Genomic DNA, 23317 nt, shown 5'->3' with positions numbered 1-23317 from the left:
AGAAAAACAATATGGAGAAAAAAAAAGATAGGAAATTTTTTTTTGACTATATATAAAAAGAAAAATTATAACATTTTCTCTATCTTACCATGGTTTAACCATCTTCTCTCCTTTCCCTTCATCTCCTTAGCCAAACCCATCTCTTTAGCTAAACAAGAGAAGAGTAGCCACGTTATAAGAACTTCAACCACTCACCATATGAAACTAAGTGACAACCATACAAACACACTGTGTCCTTTCTATCCACCAATCGACCACCACGATAACACCAAACCCACTATCAAATTGTCATTTCATTAGTACCATTAGCAAGCCCTATATGTAACCTGAAGCATAAGACAAACCTGTAATGAGCACTACCATATAAGATCAATAGTGGCAGCAATGAAAAATGCATAAAAGTGAGAAAAAAAAAACCTTGTGTGACTTAATCTCCCATCTCAAATGGCAATGGACTTCACCAATAGCCTAGAAAGGAAAAAGAGAAAAAGGCACACCAAATCCAATGGTTTACGTGCCTTAATACTCATCGGTGCATAGATCCACGTGTCACCAGTCATGATAGCATATAGGCTAACACACCTTCTCTATCTCAACCGACTTCAACAGCTCCTCGAAGGTCATTTTTAAGCATGTAACATGTTTTATTTCTTATTTTGAATAATATTTAATGTAGTATTGGTTTTTATGCTTACCATGATAAAATGTTTAAAGTGTTGGGGTATGTGTCATTATATGGCAACCCTATAAGTATGAAGCTACTAAGGATTTATTTTTCAAGATATGATAAGGTAGGAATCAATATCTTATGATAAGGTTGGAATCAATACCTTATGATAAAATTGGGAGGATGGGTTGCAATTATACAAAGTATAATTGTTTGACTTTAGTATGGAATGTAACGTGTTAAAGCATATGTTTCTTGATTGTGAGATTTGTGCTTTTATTAAGTAAACGATGTAAATATATATGTTTTTTTTTCCTTGTATGGTTGTATGTTGAATGTTTCTTTTATTAAATTATCAACTTGGGGATAATATGATCCTTAAATAGGTAATGTCTTCTAAATGTTTGAGACTTTGTTATTTTTACATAAAAAAAATAAAAGTTTATTTTTGCTTTCTTTTATTTATAAAAGAATCAACTTAGAAATAATATGATCTATAAATAGTTTATGTCCTCTAAAAGTTGAGACTTTGATATTTTCAGATAAAAATAAAGAGTTTATTTGTTTTTTTTTATACTAAAGAATCAACATGAGGATAATATAATCCTTAAATAGTTTATCCCCTCTAGAATTTGAGACATTATTATTTTTCTATATGAAAAAAAATCAAACATGGAAATCATGTAAACATTTCCTTTTTTAATAACTATTTGTAAACATTACTTGGTTATTGTTTTTAATCAATACATGAGAATGCTTGTTTAGGAATTTAAAGGTCTTATGATACACTTCTCTTTTTGTTATGAGTGGACCCAGGCTAGGTCAATGTGACTACAGAAAGACTCATCAAGTATAGTGGTGGCTTTTGAGATTATTGTGGATATGATCGAATAGAATGAGTCAAAGCTTGATTAACCATTATCATCCTCTAAGTCCAACACCAATATCCCAAAAAAAATAAGGATTAGGTCTTATTACTGAACCCTAGTCATGAATCACTATTATAGACCCATATAGTTTTTTTCCCTTCAGTATTAAGTATACATATACCAACTTAGATAAAATCTTAGCATATGAGCATGATAGGTGCTTTTATCATTAAATACAAAGCAACTTACCTTAGGTAGGATGTTTTAGGATGATTTTCATCTTTACTTTAGCATAACCAACTCATTACCTAGAATATCTAAGGACTAGTTAGGGTTTATAGTTACTATAAAACTAGGTGACAACTTTCTTTTTTTCCTATTTTATGCTATCAATCTTATTAGCTAGTCAAGATATCCCCTACAATAGAATGATGAGTTCACTGGGACTTTAATAAGGACCAAGCTTTTTTTTTCTTTGTTTAAGAAATGATGTGCTTATTGTGATATTTGTTTTTATATAATTGCCTATATCGTGTGACTTGTTAGATTTAATATTTATGTTTTATCTTCTTATATATTTATTTATTTATATGTTATTTTTAATCTATTTTATTATCATACATTTGAGGATTAGATATGGAGTTATGCTAATGTACCAACTACTCTGCACTTTTAGCAATCATATTGTCTTAGGTTAGCATGAGGAGTTAGTGGTGCCTCAATGGGCTTTGCCCTAGACTAGCACTCATGAAACCTCAGACTCCTATTAAAAGTCTAAAAGGTCGTGATTTGTAGCAAATGGGATTTTCTTGGTCTATACACTTTTTTAAAGTTTATTGATCTTTTAACCAATCCAGGTTAGCCAGCCTCTACATAAGTAATGACTATAACCTTTCTTTAGTGTGTCTTCTAACAACATCATTGGGCAATTTTTATGTACATAAGATTTTAAGAGATGGGTGATAAAGCAATTGAGATGGTAAAATACACATAATAATAACTTTTGAATGAGTCTGAAGACTAAAAAAATAAAGAGGGATTGTTTGAATTGAAAATTTCAATGTAGACTTCCTAGTCTGAAGCATTTGTATCATATTGTGAATGAAGCTAAGAAACTCATGCGATGATGGAAAAAGTAAGCAAATATGTCATTAAGAAAATGCCGTCATTAAAAGCTTATAGGGTTTCATTACAAGTTTCCAAGGTTTATTTGATAAAATACCATGATTACAGTAAAGGTTGTGAAGTGTATCGTACTTCTTAAAATTTGTTTGATTAGCACTCAAGATAAAGGGAGTTGGTTTGTATGATAAATTAATGAATCATCTCGTTTTTTCTTCTTAAAATATATAGGTTAATGTTCTAAGTCGTTCATATATTTTTGGATGAAGGAAAGTTTCAAATTACCTTTAAAAAATGTATGGAAAACATGTCTCAAATTTTTTTATTGAATGACAATCTCAAGTTTTATTTCCAAAATGTATGAATTAATATATTTAATAATTTATCACACAACCGATATTTCTATCCAAAATGGAAACAATGTGTGAAAGGTGAAGTTCTCATGTCTGGTTATAAAATGGTAGTGACTGAAGATACTTTAAATTGACAAGAAAATATTTGGACCATGAATATTTAAAGGTCTTATCCCCAAGATCCAGGTTTGTTATAAAATTAGATAAAATCCTTCTTTATGAACAAGTTACTATAAAATATCCTAGTCCTAACATACATAAAAAAAATACATTCTTTGAACAAAATCATAAATAGGGGAAGGTATACCTAGATAGTTAAAGGGAAGATTCTACTAGATTGAATTATAAGGTTGGACTCCTAGTGGTGACAATATTGCTTCCTCTAATGATTCTTTTTTCAAAGTCTTGGTATTCTTTTTTTTTTTATTACTCTGAATTAAAACCCTTATTCTCTTTTTAATTTTGTCATTGTTTTTCTTTCTCTAGTCATTCTCTCTCTTAGTAATTGTTCTTCTCTCTTTCTCTTTATATATCTCTCAAACCCTAGCTAACGTACTATTCATAATGGAGAGAGAATAATCTAAATTGGACAGCTTGGAGAACTATAGGCCCTAGGATTAAAAAGACACATATTCACCATTAAAGAATGAAAACAAATAAATGACATCAAGTGAGGTTGTACAAGGAGCATAAGCATACTTTCACATTATACACAACAAGAAAATCATTAAAGGTGAGAGTGCTTTACAAGTTGTAAGCTTGTCTTGACCCGAAGAACATAACCAAACTCTAAACAACCCTAAAATTGGTGAAAATGACACTTCATTTGGGTCGAACGATGCTCATATTAGTGAAAATGACGAGAGGAGGTTGGATTTGGCTGAGAGGAAGGTTGTTTATATGTGAATAGGGTTCATCTTTTATCTTTAAAGAAACATACAAAGAGAACATCTGAGAATTTATACCAAAGGCTCAAAACAACAACGTTTGGTGTGGTTAAAGTTTAGAATTGTCCTTAAATTTCAATATCTTTTCTTTATTAATCCTCTTGAACTTTTAATTTTATAGTCAGAGACAAAATTCAAACCAAACCAATAAATTATCTCAGCTGGGTCTTTGGTCGAAATTAAATAGGCCCCTCAATTTCTTTGTTTTTTCATTATGATTTATGAATTTTTAAATACCTTCAATTGAAACCCAAAACTAGCTATAAAATCTAAAATTTCTTCAATTAAGCCCTTGTCAGAATTAATGAGATCTCTCGAGTCATGCCAATTTAGCATTTTGGTCCTTAATCCTTAATCCTTTTAATTTTAGCCAATTTCTCTTCAATTATAATCCTTAAATTGCTTCTAAAATAATTTTAGAGATTTGTCTTGCCTAATTTAAACTTGAGAAAGTTTGGAAAGCTTGTAAACATATACTTTTATCTTCTTGGAAAATATTCTGAAAGTTAAGGTAAAACAATTAGGCTATAGCATCCTTAGCTTCACTTGTCCATTATAAGTTGTCTTGCAATTCTTTATCTTAGTGAACTTTATATTAGACAAAGCATAAAACAATGTGCTCATTGTCTTTACATTATAACTATAATTTCTCTTTTGCATATCAATCTACTCACTTATATGTTTATTGGTTTGATCATTGCATGTTTGTCATGCTAAAGAAATAATCATATAACTTACTAGTTGTTTAAGACTTTGTGTTTGAATTAAAGTCTAGTTAATCGGTTGTCTTTGGAAATTATATTTGATATGAATAGTTGATTTGCCACAATTCATATGTCTTGAGAGTTTTGTCTGGTATAGTCATCTGATTTACTAGATATCTTTCGTGTTTTAGATATAAACTAGTTGTCATTCCTACGCGCTGCCATGAGTTTATGGCATGTTTGTGCGTTGTAATGTATTTGTAGAAAAAATCGTAAAATATTTTTTTAAAAAAAAATACATAGAGAAATACTATTGCAATCCACAATGTTTTCAAGAAAAAATAAACTATAAAGTTAAATTCTCAGCCGGTTTAATATTAAAAAAATAAAATAGACAAAGATAATTTTGAAAAAAATCATAAAAAAAACAAAAGGAAAAAAACAATCATGTAGCGAAACACTGTAGCAGTCTATAGTGTTTTGTGAGGAAATATACAATTGTAATTCTCAACCAACTCAATATTAAAAAAAACATGTGAGAAATATTGTATTAAAACAAAAATCATGTGGGGGAAATATTTTAGCAATCTATAATATTTTTTTATAAAAAAAAATACAAAACTAAATCATCAATCAATTCAATATATAAAAAAAAGATCATTTTGAAAAAAAAAATCATAAAAAAAAAATTATATAGAAAAACATTATAGCAATTCATAATATTTTTTTAAATAACAAAACTAAATTCTCAATCAGTTCATTATTAGAAAATAAATCAGAAAAATTAATTTAAAAAAAAACATATAATTTTTTTAAAATAAAAAAGTAAATCATGGGAAAAAAAACAAATATGTAAAAACAAAAAAACAAATAAAAATATTAATATTAATATAATAAAAATAAAAGACGTGAGGAATGCGATCTGTACTTCTCCAGCGTCTTTTAAAGAATTGTTTTAATACGAGGCTTTTTAAAATATTTTAGGGCTAACTTTTAAAGAGTTAAGTTAGACCCTAAAACACTTGAGTCACAGTAAATATAACACCCAAGAGTCATCTTCATGCAAAAGTCACATCAACGTGAAAGCAAACACCGACTTTTCAAGAGTTGATTAGGCCTTAAAAAGACACGAGTCGCAGTAAATATAAAAATAAAACGGATCTTGAAGTGAAAGGCATGATTCCAAGTTCCTGTAATGTCAAATAATATAAAAATATCAAATAATAATGAGTTTCTATAAACATAAACTCAGCAAATAATGGCTTGATTTTGTTCGAACCAGGAGAAATGTGAACCCTTGAGCGAGCCAGGTCCTCTCTCTAATAAAACAAGATCACCTGCTCGACGAAAAGAAAAGAGACAAGAATGGTTTGTTAAAAATTGGAACTTTGATTATTGAGAACTTAACCTTTCTGCAGCTTGCGGGAGAGGGGAGAGAGGGGAGAAGGGAGAAGGGAGAAGGCGATAAGAAGCACGTGCACATCACTATAAGAGGAAGGAAGCGCATAAGAAGAGGCAGTTTCACTCGACGCGTTCTTCCTTCTTTGGTCAAAGATGAAAAAAGAAACGGAGAGCAAATTACAAAGGCAGTGAAACATGAAAAACAAAACGTTAAAAATAAAATAAAAAACCAACCACCTTCCTTTGCCTTGCTTTGCTCTCCTTTCTTTTCTCGTCTTTTTTTATTATTAGTTAATTAATAACATCAATGGATGGATGGATTCCACCATTAAAATTCCTCAAAACAATCACTCTCTCTATCTATTTTTTTTAGAGAGAGAAACATCAAAGAATAATACTCCCCCCAAATCTTTTTCGTGTTTTATCATCATAAAAATAAATAAAACCATGGATAAATAGAAGATAGAGAAAGGTATAGAGTGTTTTACTTGAAAGAGAAAAAAAAAAACCCTTGAGATTTGAGCTTTTCAGTGGGAGAAACTGCTGCTTCTTTACACTGATCTGATCGGCAGCAGTTTTATCCGTGGGATAGAGAATTCAGCTGTTTAAGGTGAGACCCACAGACAAAGAAAGTCTTTTTTTTTTTTTTTTTTCCTTTTTGAAATCTGTATTGGTTTGATTTGATGGGATAGTTGAATTTTGATTTTGGATAAAGATTAATGCTTTTGACCTCATTGCTTGGTTGGATCTGTATCCTTTCTGGGTTTATCTTGCCTTTGCTTCTCGATTTATCGCATGTTAGATTTGATGTTTTTTTTTGTCAAGTCCAATATGTTGTGACTTGTTAGGATTTGAAGTTGTTGTTATTAATTAGTTGGTTGCAGTTTATGTTAATCAACAACTTGTTTTTGACAAAAAAAATTCTTCTTTTTTATTTGCTTTAATTGATTGATGCAGCAGAAGGAAAACCAACCCAGTTTTTGTTTTTTAAAAAATGGTTTTTAGAGATGTTATCAAGGAACCAAAAGTGAAGGTGGAGAGGCCAGGCTGTGATTCATCGGTTATGGTTGGCTTGCAAAATTGTGTTATTTCGCAGCCTCCTGTCAACTTAGAGCAAGACTTGGAGTTTTTTGAGAAGAATTTGCATATACTGGATCGTGTTTTCTCAGGGAGAAATAATACCAATTCAGAAAATGTTGGAATTGGTTTGTTTGAGAGGGAGACTTTGAATGCTGATTATGAACCTATGGACACGGGAGAGAATCGCGATGGGCATGCATCGGAAGACAGTCTCTTACCTGGTCTTTATGATGATGCTGCAATGTATATTTTGGCTTGGAGTTGTAGATCGGATTACCCCAATTTGGCCTTGCTAAATAAGAAATTCAAAGCATTGATTGAAAGTGGGTGTTTATATAAAGTGAGGCGGCAGCTTGGGGTCCTTGAACACTGGATTTATTTAGCTTGTATTTTGATGCCTTGGGAAGCTTTTGATCCTGCAAGGGAGAGATGGATGCGGTTGCCGAGGATTCCTTGTGATGAATGCTTCACTTATGCAGATAAGGAGTCTCTTGCAGTAGGGACTCAGCTACTTGTTTTCGGGCGTGAGTTGTTAGGGTTTGCTGTTTGGATATATAGCTTGCTTAGCCATGATTGGTCTAGATGCCCTCCAATGAACCTACCCCGTTGTTTATTTGGTTCAAGCAGCCTTGGCGAAATTGCTATTGTTGCTGGAGGAAGTGACAAGAATGGATGCATAATGAGATCAGCTGAGCTTTATAACTCTGAAGTCGGTACTTGGCTGACATTGCCAGATATGAACTTGCCCCGTAAGCTGTGTTCAGGCTTTTTCATGGATGGAAAGTTTTATGTCATTGGGGGCATGTCAAGCCAGACAGATTGTTTAAGTTGTGGTGAAGAGTATAACCTTGAGACAAGTACATGGAGGAGGATAGAGAACATGTACCCTCTTCCCAGTGCAGGCCATCCTGCAATGCGTTCTCCTCCGCTGGTCGCTGTTGTAAATAATCAACTTTATTCTGCGGATCAAGCAACCAACGAGGTCAAGAGATACAACAAAACTAATAATTCTTGGAGTGTTGTGAAGCGGTTGCCAGTTAGGGCTGACTCTTCTAATGGCTGGGGATTAGCGTTTAAAGCATGTGGTAGCAGCTTATTGGTAATTGGAGGGCACAGAGGTCCTCAAGGTGAAGTTATTGTGCTCCATACTTGGGATCCTCAGGACAGAAGCACGGGCAGATCAGAATGGAATGTTCTTGCTGTCAAGGAGCGAGCAGGTGCCTTTGTGGCAAACTGTGCTGTAATGGGATGTTAATGCTCTGTTCCATCCCTATCTTTGGTGCAAACCTTTGACTTACAGACAAAACCAAATGTTAAATTGATTGCGAAGGTGACACTTGTTTTGTCATTATCATTTTTATCGAGAATTTTACAATGTTAACCTGTACTTTATTTCTATTTTGATGCTTATTGATTTCATGGCACATGAAAGATGGTTTGTTATCCCGATGTGATTCCCACTGAAGCAGGATCTTGAGAGGAAGAACTTGAAGGCAGTCCTACCCTTCAGTATTTTTTATATGAAGTGGCTGCTCTCAAGACGTAAACCTGCACACATGTGATACCATGTGATTGTAAGCCCATAATTATCTATTTGTAGCGTTCTGTATTTGAGTTGTAAAAGGTAATCAGATGATCATAATTGACCACACGTTGGAAAATCTTTATGATTTGGTCTGATCTCAATATGCTCATTTCTTTTCTTCTTTCTTTTTTCTTTTTTGAGGAGGTGCTCTGACTTTAGTTATCCTCACGGATTGTTTTTTTTTTCGGTTTCGTTGTTGAATAGTATTTTTTTTTTTTAATCCATTCATAATGTAGGAGTTATCTTTTTGGCTGTTTCATGCTTTGCTTTTGTGGTTATGCTGCTTCTCTTCCCGGCATTAATTTAATCTCTTGAAACTCATGTTTGTTCCATTCTGTGGAGCTTGAAACTTGGTAGGAGAGGGTATGTTTTTCTGATGCGGAAGTTTATTAAAAAAAGCTCTGTTGAGAACAGGGCACTGTGAGTGTAGAAAAAACTAACAAGTCTGTTTGAATCCTGAAAAGAAGCCTGTGTTTAGAGTAATTCTCTTGCATCTCAATGATAGAACATGAAAACCTAGTAGTACTATAGTAGTCTGTCTAACTTGCCGTACCAGAGTATAACTGGATGATGATGTCTAGAGAGTTAGGGAACAGTAAAATCTGTGAAAACCTCTTTAGAATCCAAATACCTTCTTTTCTTGCTGGCTAGAGGTTTAAGGCTTGGCTTGCAAATGATGTGGTGATTGGCTCTGGACATAATGTTTTTTGGTCTGAATTCCAGGTGAATCAGAGTCAGTATCTGGTTTCTTGATTGTTTTGCTCAGAGGATTGAGAAGTGGAAGGTGTGGCTCCATGGGCACATGGGCATGGTATAACTGCTCTAAGAAATATGCTCTGGACATTTTAGATGGAAGTCAGTTTATTCTTACTGGAGGGATGAAGAGAATGGTGGCTATTGGAGGCCTTTGAGGAAAACTGTGCCGTATAAGTTCTGGCAGATCAGTGAGCTACTGTGGGTCTGATTTCATGGAAGAAGCTTGTAAAGTTTCCTAAGTGATTGATGGAGCTTGTTTCTTATTGTAGATGAAGCTCTGGCTTTGACAAATGCGCTCAGTGGATGTGGTTAGACATCAGGTGACTATAAATTTATGTTATATTGAGGTATTTGAGAATTCTGGAAGCCATGTCTCCAATCGAATTGTGTTCTTGGTAGCTTTTTGTATAGATAAAGAAAGTGTAATTGATAGCTTCTCATGTCATCCATTTTGAAGTTGTTTTCTAATATTACCCTTATTTATTCATTTTTTAAAAAGAAAAAAAAAATGTAGAATTGCTTGTAATGAGATATTGCATACTCAACATGACTTGTAAGAAAGATGACAAATTTGATATAAACAAGGTCCTTTACTTTTTCCATGTTCATAAAAATAAATAAATAAAATTGACAGTGTCTAATAATAATAATAATATGGCATGGTTATTCGAGATTTTCTACTTTGATCTTATTTTTTAATTTGAGCAAACTTTGGCGTATCTAATAGGAGAGATTGGTTGAATCTTTAAAAAATAAAAACTAAGGGAGTTGTAAATAGGGGTATAATAATAATAATAATAATAAATTTTCTGTGCGCCGTCTAATCTTTAGGTTTGTCTCTTTGTGACTCTTTCAACTCACCGCCACAGAGGGCAGGACAGTGATGCCACACAAATGGTTGCTTGCCTGAGAGTGTTTTAAGAAAGTAGAGTGCTGTTCAAAGACACCCTCCAATGACTCTGCTTGCCTTCACCCCTGTACTTGCCTCTAAGATCTTTCAATGGCCGCCTCGAGGTCTTAACATTCCATTTGCAGGACGGCCGTCAGTGACTGGGAGGAGAATCGCTTCGCTTTCCTTTTTCTTCCCACTGAAAAGAAGAGAAAAGAAGCAATTTTGAGGGGAGGGTGTACTGTACACTTGCTTCTTAGCAGAAGGTGGTACGTCCCTTCAGAAGAAGATAATGATTGGGGTGGGGTGCCTCTGCGTAAACTTCACCCCCTCCCACCTCTGATGGGACGGGACAGTTTCGATGCTCTTTTGCTTTTTCATTAATGTTTTTGCTTTTTCAAAGTAGGTATCGGATGCCATCACAGTAGAAGCTCATTTATTTATTTGCTTTTTAGCACCAAATGTCAATCAGTTCTCGCTAGCATGACCTGTCTGAGTGTGATCGATCCAGCCATTTCTCACACGAGTCATCCAGCGGCAACCGGCGAGCAACATCGGCGGCGGTCACCGCTCCCAGGTCTAATTTTCAATCAAGGAACGGTCAGGTAAATAAAGCAGACTTTTCATAAACACCATCATTGACTACAAGCCGAAAAGTCACGGTTCAGGATTGGCAGCAGTGACCCAGATCGTTGGGCCACAAGGTGTCATTTTCATTAATGGAATAATATGGTAATCAGACACAAACATTCATAAAGTTGACCACGACGTTAATTTCCCATTACACATGTATCATAATATGCACACAACAAATGCCATACCAAAATCCTACGGTGGTACAGAGCTGCTGCTGTTGACCTTGGAAATGAAATCTGTCTCGAGCGCCTTAAATCGTTTTTAACCTGCAATAAGCTGTCAACGATTAATTACTCTCCCTGGATAGGAAAACATTATAAATGTCTTTGACGAGGCAAGTAGCTGTGACCCCAGCAAGGGTGGCCAAACATCTCAAGATCCAGACATTTAAGTAATCTAAGCATTTATCTTCGAGGTGTCAGAATGAAATGCACAACTTGAACATTTTGCAGCCATCCCAAAAATAATAATTAGAGAGAGAGAGAGAGAGAGAGAGCATTGCACACTACTAATTACGATGAAACCAAAACAGGTGTGAATAATAGAGATACCGTCACTCCAATGGTGATTGTCCTATTGCCCTTTTCTTTTGATGCGTGCATACGCACATTTTCTATTTCTAATTAGACAAGTTGCGGTACACAGCTAATGCAGAATCCATGGAACATCCTTGGCTGGGGTGATCTACACGCCTCCACCTCCTTTTCCAGTCAAAATTTATGTCCTTTAGCAATTAGTGGAATCTGGCAGAGTAACCCGCTACCCATAGAATATCTAGTAGCCGGTATCATCTTTGACATGCCAAAATACACATGTATTCTTGCATGCTAGCCACTATTCCATCAATTTGCTTTGATAATATCATTGAAGATAGAAGAACATCAAAAACTTTCAGAGCCCCTTCATGCAAAACTACTGAAATCTAGACGTCAAGATCATCCCACCAAGGACTCTTCGTTTCTGACACTGTAACTTCTGTCAGAAACTGGTATCCTCCAAAAACAATTAAAGAACAGTTTTGGCTGGTCTTGCATTTTTGATATTGAATAACCAATGGCATGACTGAATGACCCATTTATGATGATAAAACTGGCAACAGCAAAATACTTTCACATAGCAATTGGTGTCTGGATTCAGTTTGATTCATTTCACCACTAATCTATCCAAATTCATTCACTAATTCAAGCACAACTCACATGACCAAACGATTGAAATGAATTGCAAAACAGTACTCAACTCTGTTCCTCAAATTTGTTTTAGCTTATTTCAATTTTGTAATCCTCGGGAATATATGAGACATGGAATGCTAGCGTGCTCATGATAAAAAGCTGGAGTGTATCCTAATCTTGCAGCAATATGTTATTCATAAACAACTTTTTATTAGAACAGTATAACCAAAGGTGGATCAGTTTAGTTTGAAGTGATGACAAAGAAATCCAGTGAGTGGGAGTCTGAAGAAGCGGGTACCTAGTTTTGGATTGTAGTCATCATCTTACAAGTATAATTCCTGCATGACAGACATGTAGTAGCAAAATACATGATCTGCGTATGGAGTACTCACCATGATAACTCTAATATAATGATGAGGTTACTGTATATGCAAGAAACAGAGGGTTCCAACCAACATAAGTGCTTTTCAGGCAATGCTAGCTAAGGGCTGGTGCTGGGGAAGGAAGACAGACAACTCTCTTCCTTTAAACACAAGAGAACATAAACCCAGTGGCACCAAAAATGGATTATGTGTATTGATTATGACTACTTAAAAATCTCTAGCTTCCCAAACGTCTACTGTCAAATTTGTAGTTTCTTAAAAACAGGTCATCCAGCAGTACACATTTGGGATGAGATGTATAATGTAGGATAAAAGAAAGATTCATTTAGCACATACTTACACAACATATGTATCAATCAATTGGGTGTTTGTCAGCCTGGCGAGACGTGTAATGTGCAGAAAGCAAAAGAAGAGAAAGGAAAGCACTTGCTACAAAGATCGCATCAAACCACCGGTGATAGAAGTCAAACTGAATTTCTCCACCCAAGACAGCTGTTATGGTTATCCTACCAATAGACACCAGTTCAAACAAAATCAATAATGCTTTGAAAGCAGCCGACTTAAGCAAAAAATAACTAACAAGTAGCACAAACTAATCTGTCTTCGTGTAATCTTTTCACTTTGCATTTGCATAGTTGCTTTAATTTAAGAAAAGATCAGGTGGGGGAGATTTTCAGAAACTAAAAGGTTTCAATAATCTGATTCCAAACAAGATCATAGAATGTGTGTGGTTACATGCAGAGCATAAACAGTTCACAGTACAAAAATTGTTGTAAACTGAAAGCAGGCAAATCTATGTGCCATCAAGAATAACTTGGGGGTTTCAAGATTACACATTTTGGCAATGCAAGACTATTTAAGCAACCACATCAAAGACTATTTGAGATGCACTAAGGACATTTCAGAATTTAGGAAATTGGGTCCTCAGCTTGATATCCGAAGGATGTTCTGCAGTTTCTTTAACAGAAACACAAAAGAAGGGGAAAATGCTAAAGGCAAGCTAGCTGCTAAAGAACTGATCATGCACTGCATAAATTCTTCTAATTGCAGGGAAATTGTGTCGCAGCTGCAATTTTGACAACTTTCCCACACTGAGAAAGTTATCCTTTCATTATGACAATAGGGAATGAGAAAGTTTTCTGGTTTTACCGCAAGGGTGTCCACTTGAAAGCTAAAATTAATAGCATGATTAAATCAATCACAGAGACAATCACAAATAGACTGTTAACAAAATCTAATATGCAGAATCAGTTATTTGACCTTTCATCAACAATTAACATACCTGTACTCAGTTGCTAAGCTTTTTCTTATCAAAAGTATAGAAGATACAAAGTACATTCCCATAATTTCAGAAAGAAAAAGTACAACGTTGCTTGAAGATCCACTCCCAGCTCTGGAAACGGCAAAGAAGAACTGCAAATAGCCAAACAATATATGTTAATTACTAAGATAAGCTACTTCTTACTTGCCATCTATAAAACCGTCAGCTTGAATAGATTATTGCTAAAAGTTAGTTAAGAACAACTTAGGCATGCATCTGTAGCAGTCAAGTAAAAAAAAACTCCACTACTTTAGGCTTGTGCATTGATTTGATCTGGTGAGGACAACAAGTCTAGATGCTAATCATTATCATTACAGACACTCATAGAGTTTGGAGAGTATCTTGTAATATGAATTCAGCATTCACCTGGACTAATTAAAGCCATTCATAGTTTAAGTAATCCATAAGGTGTGGACTCAAATTTGTCCCTCTTTCAGAGGTTCTTTGTTGTCCATTATTTATTCACTTATCCAATAATAAAACAAAGGAAAAAAATACAGAGCCTTGTAGATTTCTCTCTTCAAAGAGTTCATGTCCTATTAAAATCTGTCATGATTAGCAAATAAGGCAAGATAAGTCTCCAATACACAAATTAACAAAACAGGAAATGGCAATCAAAATTACCTTCATGAGATTAGTTAAAAATCCTCGAACTGATATGACGACCAAGATGCCAATGAATAGTAGGGAAATGTACTGTACACCATAAAAATATGAAAGACAACAGCTTCAGCCGTGCAATACTTATTACAATTCTTTTCACAGAAATATCTTTCAGATGAAACTCTAAAGACTGCATGCAAAAATACACTCTTAACTTTAGTTGAAGGTCAAGCAATATTTGCATCACTTGAATATAGCTTTCTAAAATAATCTAAAGCATCCACCATGAGAACAGTTTATTATGTGGAAGGCAAGAATCATCTTTGAATTTTGTAAGAATGCATAATCAGGAAACAATCAAACCAATTCTCATCATTTTAATACCAAGAAAGTTACTTAAAATTACTATCTGGTATTGCCACACTTTGTCAACATCATGTAAGGTTCACTTATCATTCTCACTTCAGTTAGCTCCAGCAAACGGACATGATTTAAACTGCCCAAAATCCTACCATAAAACTCAGACCTTTTTGGCAATGCATCAATGACCCAACTGTTGATAGATTAACTTTGTGGCTCTGTCTTGCTGGAATTTTACTTATGTCACTTTATTTATTAAGTTAGTGATCCTACAAAACATAACAAAATACAATGATAACCTTTAATCACAACAGGTTGCAGGTCACAAACAACACATGCTGGGAACTTGAATAGTGAAGAGTAACATGCAAGTGATAACATGTTTACTATTACAAGCAACATTTATAACCAACCTGCGATAATAATGCAGCATTAATTCCTATGTCAAAGAACTGCAAAAATAAGCTAATAGTCCTTGTCACAGGATCAACTGAGCCAGCCTGTAAAAGAGTATATTGTATAAGCATTGCGTAAAAAAGTTGGTGTGAAATGATTTAGGATTTGAATTATACATTGAATTACAAAGTTGAACATGTCAACAGAAGGAATCATTTAGAGGCAGGAATTTACCTCCTTGAAAATAACACTTTGCAAAGACTGCACCAAGCAAAAAGAGTAATCAGTCACCTTACTTTATTCATGCATTGAATTGAAATTAGAAAAGGAAAAGCATAGTAATGAACAGCTAAAAAAGTTCCTTACATTGCCAAGGCAAAAATTATAGCATCACATTCAACAGAACTTTGGAATTGAAAACAGTAAAATAAATTATAATGAAATTAGAAAAGGAAAAGCATATTAATGAACAGCTAAAAAACTTCTTTACATTGCCAAGGCAAAAATTATAACATCACATTCAACAGAATTTTGGAATTGAAAACAGTAAAAATAAATTAAAAAGAAAATTATTGTGTTCACTAAAATGGCAGGTTGTAATTTAATGACAGATCAATTGTTTTCTTTGGTTATAGGAGGTAAATCTTAGTTTTTTCACATTAAGTGACAGACTTCCACTAATCTCTCATTCATACTACAGAAAACATAACAATTCATCTCACATGAGAAAAGGTAGAACATCAAGAAAAGCGACTCCCTAAATCTGATACCTTGACGAGAATCTGAATTTAATGACATTATTGCAGGATTTTGATTAGTTACTAATCGATAAATTTAGTAAATCATTATGGGCTTGGCACATCAAACCCGTTACTGGTACTCATTCGACTCACACAGTCGAAGAGCAATTCAGATTCAGATCTTCAAAAAGCACTTCTTCAACATTGTGTCCATAAAATAAAAATTTTGGGTGGCCAATTTCCTTTCATTAAATGGGTACAAGATTTGATGAATAATTCACAACAAGAAGTAAGAATTTCATAAAAATAAAAATTTGTTGGATTCAAAAGTCCATAAAAATGACAACTCAAACTAATCACAACCAAAGGAAGAATTGAGATTTTTTGTATGAAAAAAAAAAAAAAAAAATTCATAGATTTGAGGTATGGCTATTGGTTGATGCTTGGGTTCTGAAATTGGAAGTGGAAGCAAAATTGGCAATAAAGAAGACTCATTGTGTCAATAATACCAGCAGCTTGCAATGAGCAAAAATGTCATCTGAATTTTGTTGTCAAATATGAAATTCAGTTTTATACACTGCACACGGGCATTTTTCTCAAGGAAGACAAATCTTAAATGTCTTGAGTACTTGTTAAATGTCCAAAGACAAATCTTACAAGTATTGGAAACTTGTTTATGGGTTAAAAAAGAAAAAGAAACCCTAATTGGTGCCACACTTTTGGATTTAGTTCAAGCACTAAGGGGTGAGAAGGGGTTTACTAAGGTCCCAGGGAAAATCTTACTAATCAAAATTTATCTACTCTTCTCACAAATCTATCCTTTCTACGAAATCAACCCATTAAGAAATCAAACCCAGGAATAAAAACACTTATCTGAAACAATTTTAATGGACCTTAATATAACATTTGTCTTCAACCCCCCAGCACACACATAGCCCTAAAAAACATGAGTATTAATGAGCAGCGAGGGTTTTTTTTACTATTCATTTTGATTTTATTCTAAGGGAGAAACACAATAGAAACTGAATATCACATGAGATAAATATTATTGCTACACTGGCATGCATAAATCAGTGCACACACAAAAGGCATCCAGAAGATCCTCATTCTTCCATCAAAGAATGTTTTAACCATACCTTAATCATTTTGTACACACAATAAACAGAACATGCATAGCCAAGTAAATTCTGCATGTGACCCCTCCAAGTTCGAGAAAAAGCAGCTGCCTCCTGCAAAGTAAAGGAAGCACAGATATAAAAAATTGGTTGTTCACAAAGAGGGGGAAAAAACCATTATAGAGAAATGCATAGATTACAGAAAACATGTTCATTGTTGTTGTTGTTGTTGTTAAAAAAATGGAGATAATTAACACATCCACCTAGTCATATAAGTACTCCATTATCAAGACACACATATAAAACCCTCTCTTCAAGTGACCAAACTCCTTTCTCTGAAGCTGACTACTATTTTCCTTATCTCCAAATTCAGACCAAAATAAATCAAAGACTCAGAAGACCCTAATTTCAGCTGTGAAATGGCATATTTTCATCACTTCTAAAGTTTGGCAAGTCTAACAAGTCTTAAGCAAGATATCTATAAGTGACTGTTTGACCTGCTAGACATCAGAGTGTCATTTAATGTACTCTCAAGAAGGGTCATGACCTTCTGAAACTCCATCTCATAACTCTCCCACATATTTAACAACAAAATATTTCATCCATGAGCTAGAAAGAAATTGAGAATGATCTAGATTTGCTAGAGCCAAAGAGAATATACTAGAAATGAACCTTAGCTTGGCGAAGCTCATATATTTCCAAAAATAGCTGCTTTGAAAGCTCTTCTAAGGCTTCAACCTCTGCTTCCATGGTTTTGATATCTGAAAAAGGGGAAAACAGCACTCTGTAACTATGAATCATAAGAAGCTTGGGGACAAACTAAAAGTTAAATGATTATATCATGGATGATACAACAAAACCCATTACAATACTAAAAAATATATGGCCCTATTTTAAGTGGAATGACAAAAAAGGGAGTAGAGATGAAAAAATGTGAATGGACACAGAAACAGGGAGATGGAATGGGAATTAATGAGAATAGTTAATGAAAGGCCATCATTGTGTTTGATATATAACTGGGATTGCAGTGGCATTGGCCATATGGTGATATAGGGGGTTGGTGGTGGTGGTCATGCTGGTTGTCGGATTTTGAAAGGGGGTTTTTTAGACTGGAAGTGGTGATGGCAGCTGTATGCTGGTGCTGGTGCTGGTGCAGGTGCGACAGTAGATGTGCTCAAGTTAATATTGTTGTATTTAAAACCACATATCATGGTTACAGATAAAAAAGGCCAAATTACATTTTGATATATTTCCCCTTCCTAGGCTCCAACTCCAAGATATAACGAGAGCTTAAGAGTATGACTACAACAGTGACAAAACCATGTTCCAAAGCTATGTTGGGTAGGAAAAAATGTGAACACAACTATACACAAGCAGAAAAGGTATGAAGATTTTTAAGACAAGAATTACTCAGTAACTTCAGCCACCTTGCTGATCAAAATCTTCATCACTAATTCACTAAAATTACATTTACTTACAATTGTAACAACTTGTACACGATATCTAGATAATAACTGGAACTAACTAAACAATTAAAAGAAACATCATGAGATTACAAATAGCTACAAATTTAATAACCACTGAAAGTAAATACAAAGAAAGTAGCAAGCCAAAAAAACTCTTAGGCTGTGGAAAAACCACATCTTTTCATTTCGATATTTACTTGAGAAAAACATATCAAACAATATTATCATGGCCAGAAGAGGTAAAGTAACTGTTACCTTGCTCCTTTTGATCATCTTGCACAGATCGTACAACTGTGCCAACTATCCGTTTGAAGAAAGATCTAGCATTTAACTTCTGCAATGTACAACCACAAGTGAGAATGTCTATGTACTAGGATTTCTAATGATTGATAGTGATAAAAACCATGTGTAAAGTATAAGGTCTAAAATATTTAACAAAGGGGGAGAATATTTGTCACATAAAACATGATGGCAGGCGTGTCCCCATAAATATATATACACATGTTTATTCATGTGCATGAGTGAGTGCATGTACTTGCAAACTTGCCAACACATGTGGACAAATAGGATGGTGAGCCAAGTGATGTCATAAAAAAGTGAGACAATCAGCAAACTCAGTTTTGCATCCAGTTTGGGCCTAAATCAAATACCTTATTTGTCACCTGGTCATTAATACCAAGCAGAATTCCTACAAGTGCTTTTTCCCAAAGTCGGAACTTAAGGGAAAAGAGGTTGCAGCAGAATTTACACTTTTTCCTCAAACCTGGAGGAATATAAATGTCTAGACCAGCCTCATTATGTCTAGTCTAGAAATGAACTTTTTTGTCTAAGGAGATACATAATTTAGGTAATTGATAAGTGGTAAGATAACGGGATGAAGCAAAATTAGTTCAAGTTATCTCTTAAATGTTCCCTAAAACATATATTCTATCCTCTAGAACTCCTTTAGGGTATTAAAAGAATTTCCTAGTTTGTGGATTCATACTGACTTATGAATCTAAGATTTAACAACTTGAGGAAGGGAGCACAAATTTTTTAAGGTCATTTAAACATTGCAATACATTTTTCTCAACAACCACCAAGTGGAGTGACAACTATCCAATTCTGCCCCTGGCATTACATAATTGTTTGATATACATGTCAACTTAGATTTTTATCTTTTTTTATGTATTATAATGTTTTTTTATACACAGTCAAATAGCTACGCTCTCCATAATAACATATTTGTTTCTGAAGTACATAGATTAACATTCTGCCCATGTTTCTCGTTTTATCTCTTTTAAATGTGTTTTATCCAGCCTAACTTTAGAACTGTCTATAGAAAGTAAATTTTCAACACAATTATTCGTGCAATAGGTGTTGGTTGCTCCAGTTCAAACCTCTCACAATGAGATAACTTTTTTCCGTGTTTTCTCTACAAATTTAGAACGTGTTTGGGAACGTGGCTGACTGCGCTTTTTTAAAATTTTGAATTTTTGTTTTGCTTTACATTAATTAATTTTTGTATGTTTTTGGATCGTTTTGATGTGCTAATATCAAATATGAATTTTAAACAATGAAAAAACATTATTTAAAAGCATTTTCAAGTGAAGTATTTTGAAAAGCAACTACTACCACAATATCAAACACGCTCTCACTTCAATAATAAAAAGCTGCATTGTATTGTAGACGATAAAATTTGTATATTTCAAGCACAATGTCTCCCTAGGCAATAGATGCTTTGATAACTTTAATTCATTGAGCAAGAGTGGAGTGTAAATTGGAAATTGAATTTGATTAAAAAAAAATAGACGATGAAAATCAAATCTCATCCAAGCATATTGATTTTTTAAAGACCTGATATCCAACATTTGCTGGAAACAGAAACACTTCAATGAAAATGGACAAGAAAGAAAGTATGAAGAAAAATAGCAAGATAAGAAACCTCCTCCGATCCCTGGATTCGTTCCATCTCCATTTGAGAAAGGACAATCTTCTTTTTCTTTGCAACACAAGTCTCAATGGATTGCATTAATTGTCTTTCCAAGGCTTTGATCTCTGAATCCCCAATTTCTCTACCATGTTCAACATATCCAGTCATTAGAACAAAAAACCAGCAATTACATAATTGAATAAACAACAGACATGGTGAAAGAATCTGAATGATTTTAGCTCCATAAATCTATTCAAGAATATAGTCAAGTCAAGCATCTAAACTACATGGCAATGCTTGTAGACAAAGCCATGAAATATCATTGGTGCGGAGAAAGCAAACAACCTGGTTATAAAAACCCTTTACATGTCACACAATAATATGTTGTGAATATCTAATTTCTAGTTTGGTACAAAGAAAGCAAATAAATTGGTTTAAAAACTTTTTATATGTCACACAATAATAAGTAGTGAATATCTAAAATATATCGTCTGTACATAATGCAGCAAACTCAAGTGTAATTTTGACACTTCTGAAATATTAAATTGCATGGAAGAGCAAATCTGTATGGTGTGCGGTAGATACTTTGCTCCATTCCAGCAAAACTTGCTTCCACCACTTGTGATTTACCAGAGTGTAATGAATTCCCACCTACCCACTCTTACCAATAATGAACCTTAAATTTGACGATAAATAAAAAAACTAAGGCATGATCCCATCCACAGGAAGTGAGGAAGCTTTAAAATAATACTGCAGATAACCCACTGAACCTATTCTCTAATGCAAAATTTACACAAAGACACGTCCTCTTTTGCCATTTCTGATATTCATCCACATTTCTTGTCCAGATGAGATTATATATCGACAATGTTTCTTCAATGTTCAGTCCACTCTTTGGTCAGTCTCTCACCCCGCAGTATATCTGACTATGCTGATTCATGAATCATGCAACATCCTATCGGTGAAGGGTTCGGTTATTCTTGCATAAGGAAAACAAAGGTGAATGCTATGTGCCTTTCACTGATTAATTTGCAAATCATAAACATGTTCACTTGCTTTGTCAACACAGACGACTCTATATTGATATTAAAAGACGTGTTGTAAAATAACCTGGCACCTAAACATTCTCTAACAAAGCTACATATTACATTTATACTTTCATCACTATTGCCTATCCAAAGATAGTTGCAATGTCATATAAAAATCTTGGCTATAGAAGAATGGTGGTGCTACTGGGAAGAAGAATTTGAGCCAAAGCCAACTCTTTCCACAAGCAACTGGGCAGTTAATGAGCCAATTGGTTAGAAAAATGTACATAGGATGCAACTGGTTTAAGATAAAAAGTAGTGCCAACACACAGACACGCAAATAGTATAAAAATCTTGTAGAAAGAAACATTGGTCAGTATTCTTTTATTTGATTACCTAATGAAGAGAGATAAATAACTGTAGGGTAAATTCACAGCTCCAAAACCAGACAAAACAGCCATAACAGTGACACCAATAACCCCAATTCTGCTGACTAGCTGAGGCATTGTGAAGAAACCTGGAAATAAAATTATGAAGCATAAAAGCAGCAAAAAATGCAGGTAAGCTTCTGAACCACCAAATCAATAAGTGTATTCTTAGAGTAACAACAAGGTAAGGGTGACAGAAGTAACAAAGACATAGGGAAATAAGCAGCAACTCGGGGAAAAGTAGATTCACTCCCATCTTTGGAGTAATCAGAGAATAGAAATTATGGAGCCAAAAGAAAACTTGCATTCTCATTTGGGCTAAACAAGAACCTTTATCAGGCGAAGGCATGGGGAAGTGAACGCCCATGCGCCAAAAAGCATAGAGAAAGGCAAACAAGAATATGATGGCTCCGAGTGCAGCCCTTTCCCTCCTCAGGCCTGAAAATATATATCATGTATATATCAAAACAAATTCATCAATGCGATGGCACAAAGAAGAAAAAAGCACACATACACACACACGCATGCATGCATACATACATACATACCGTTGTTGCGAAGCATCAAGTAGCAGTGATAATACGGCAACATGAAGACAAGTAACAATATTAAACAAAACAGATCCACCTTCCAATTTATCCATCTTGCCCTTCATTTTACCCCAAAAAACAAAACCCAATTATTAATTTTTGTAAATAGAAACAATAAAGAAATAAAGATTAGTTAGAGTTACAGACTGTTTGGAGAGGAGAGGGATGATTTCGAAGAGGACAAGTTGAAGGAGATTGCAAGAGAAAGCAAAAACAACACTGAAAATGATCTGAACCAATGCTCTTTTCTCTTCGTATTCTTTGTAGAGTCTTCTGTTTAAGAACCAAAGACCTGCCCAGCCTAATAGACACAGTGATCCTACCACCACTATTCCTTCAAATATGGCCCCCAATCCCCAACCCATTTCGGATCTACTCTTCTTCTCCTACAGCTACAACTACTACTATATTGACAAATCTACACTGCCCATCATTTTCTCTCTCAATCTTGCTTTTGCTTTACCCGTCTTTGTTTCTGTTTTCATGGAAAATCGAGCGAAACGTTTCTTCTTCCGCTGTTTCTGTTCCTCTCTCTGCTTCCCTCTCTCTCAACCCCCAAGTACCAAGGACTAAGCTATAACTTCGTCACTGTAGTTTAATAATTATTAAAATAAAACTAATAATTAATAAGTCCTATTTGTTTAAAAAACTATCTGTATTTATTCTCTATATTTTCTTAATTCATTTATAACTTGCTATTTTATCTTTCCATTTTTCTTTTAAAAATAATAAAATAAATAAAATAAAAGTTGGTAGATGAACAGATTGATTAAAAAAAATTATTTTAAAAAAAATAC

The 23317-nt window shown here is 34.2% G+C and overlaps 2 protein-coding genes across 15 annotated transcripts; one reads left to right on the top strand and one right to left on the bottom strand.

Annotated features, from left to right (window-relative positions):
- The first annotated feature begins 6182 nt into the window (after positions 1 to 6182).
- Positions 6183 to 10080, top strand: LOC118053555 (F-box/kelch-repeat protein At5g60570). Of its 6 annotated transcripts, none has more exons than XR_004688397.2 (3): positions 6183 to 6673; positions 7021 to 8473; positions 9452 to 10080. XR_004688397.2 is itself a non-coding variant. In XM_035064863.2 (2 exons), the coding sequence occupies exon 2, from the start codon at positions 7058 to 7060 to the stop codon at positions 8396 to 8398; it is 1341 nt and encodes a 446-aa protein (XP_034920754.1). In that variant the 5' UTR covers positions 6183 to 6673; positions 7024 to 7057; the 3' UTR covers positions 8399 to 9954. The 6 variants fall into 6 exon arrangements, 3 of the variants coding, with proteins under 3 accessions (XP_034920754.1, XP_034920753.1, XP_034920755.1); XR_012167716.1 differs by having other exon boundaries at positions 8576 to 10080; XR_004688395.2 differs by having other exon boundaries at positions 7021 to 8717; positions 9452 to 9954.
- A 963-nt stretch (positions 10081 to 11043) lies between these two features.
- Positions 11044 to 23102, bottom strand: LOC118053554 (GPCR-type G protein COLD1). 9 transcript variants are annotated; one of them, XR_012167715.1, is made up of 15 exons: positions 22668 to 23102; positions 22479 to 22579; positions 22261 to 22368; positions 21899 to 22019; positions 20487 to 20616; positions 18818 to 18896; positions 17769 to 17857; positions 17118 to 17210; positions 15476 to 15502; positions 15259 to 15345; positions 14507 to 14578; positions 13844 to 13974; positions 12898 to 13067; positions 12477 to 12516; positions 11044 to 11285 (listed from the first exon to the last, which is right to left on the bottom strand). XR_012167715.1 is itself a non-coding variant. In XM_035064861.2 (14 exons), exons 1-13 carry the CDS (start codon positions 22883 to 22885, stop codon positions 12914 to 12916), a joined length of 1410 nt encoding a protein of 469 aa, XP_034920752.1. In that variant the 5' UTR covers positions 22886 to 23102; the 3' UTR covers positions 11044 to 11285; positions 12898 to 12913. The 9 variants fall into 9 exon arrangements, 5 of the variants coding, with proteins under 5 accessions (XP_034920752.1, XP_034920749.1, XP_034920750.1 ...); XR_004688394.2 differs by having other exon boundaries at positions 11044 to 11275; XR_004688393.1 differs by having other exon boundaries at positions 12902 to 13067.
- Between the last annotated feature and the right edge of the window lie 215 nt (positions 23103 to 23317).

This window comes from Populus alba, chromosome 13, assembly GCF_005239225.2.
Source record: "Populus alba chromosome 13, ASM523922v2, whole genome shotgun sequence".
In the NCBI taxonomy this organism is placed as follows: domain Eukaryota; kingdom Viridiplantae; phylum Streptophyta; class Magnoliopsida; order Malpighiales; family Salicaceae; genus Populus; species Populus alba.
Note: the sequence above shows the minus strand (reverse complement) of the source record. Positions and strands in the feature narration are given on the sequence as shown.

Coding starts and splice junctions, on each gene's coding strand:
- LOC118053555 (XM_035064863.2), top strand. CDS start 7,058: ATGGTTTTTAGAGATGTTATCAAGGAACCAAAAGTGAAGGTGGAGAGG.
- LOC118053554 (XM_035064861.2), bottom strand. CDS start 22,885: ATGGGTTGGGGATTGGGGGCCATATTTGAAGGAATAGTGGTGGTAGGA. Junction 22,020..22,260: donor CATGCCTTCGCCTGATAAAG/GTTCTTGTTTAG, acceptor TTTTATTTCCAG/GTTTCTTCACAATGCCTCAG. Junction 17,211..17,768: donor ATGAGCTTCGCCAAGCTAAG/GTTCATTTCTAG, acceptor TTTACTTTGCAG/GAGGCAGCTGCTTTTTCTCG.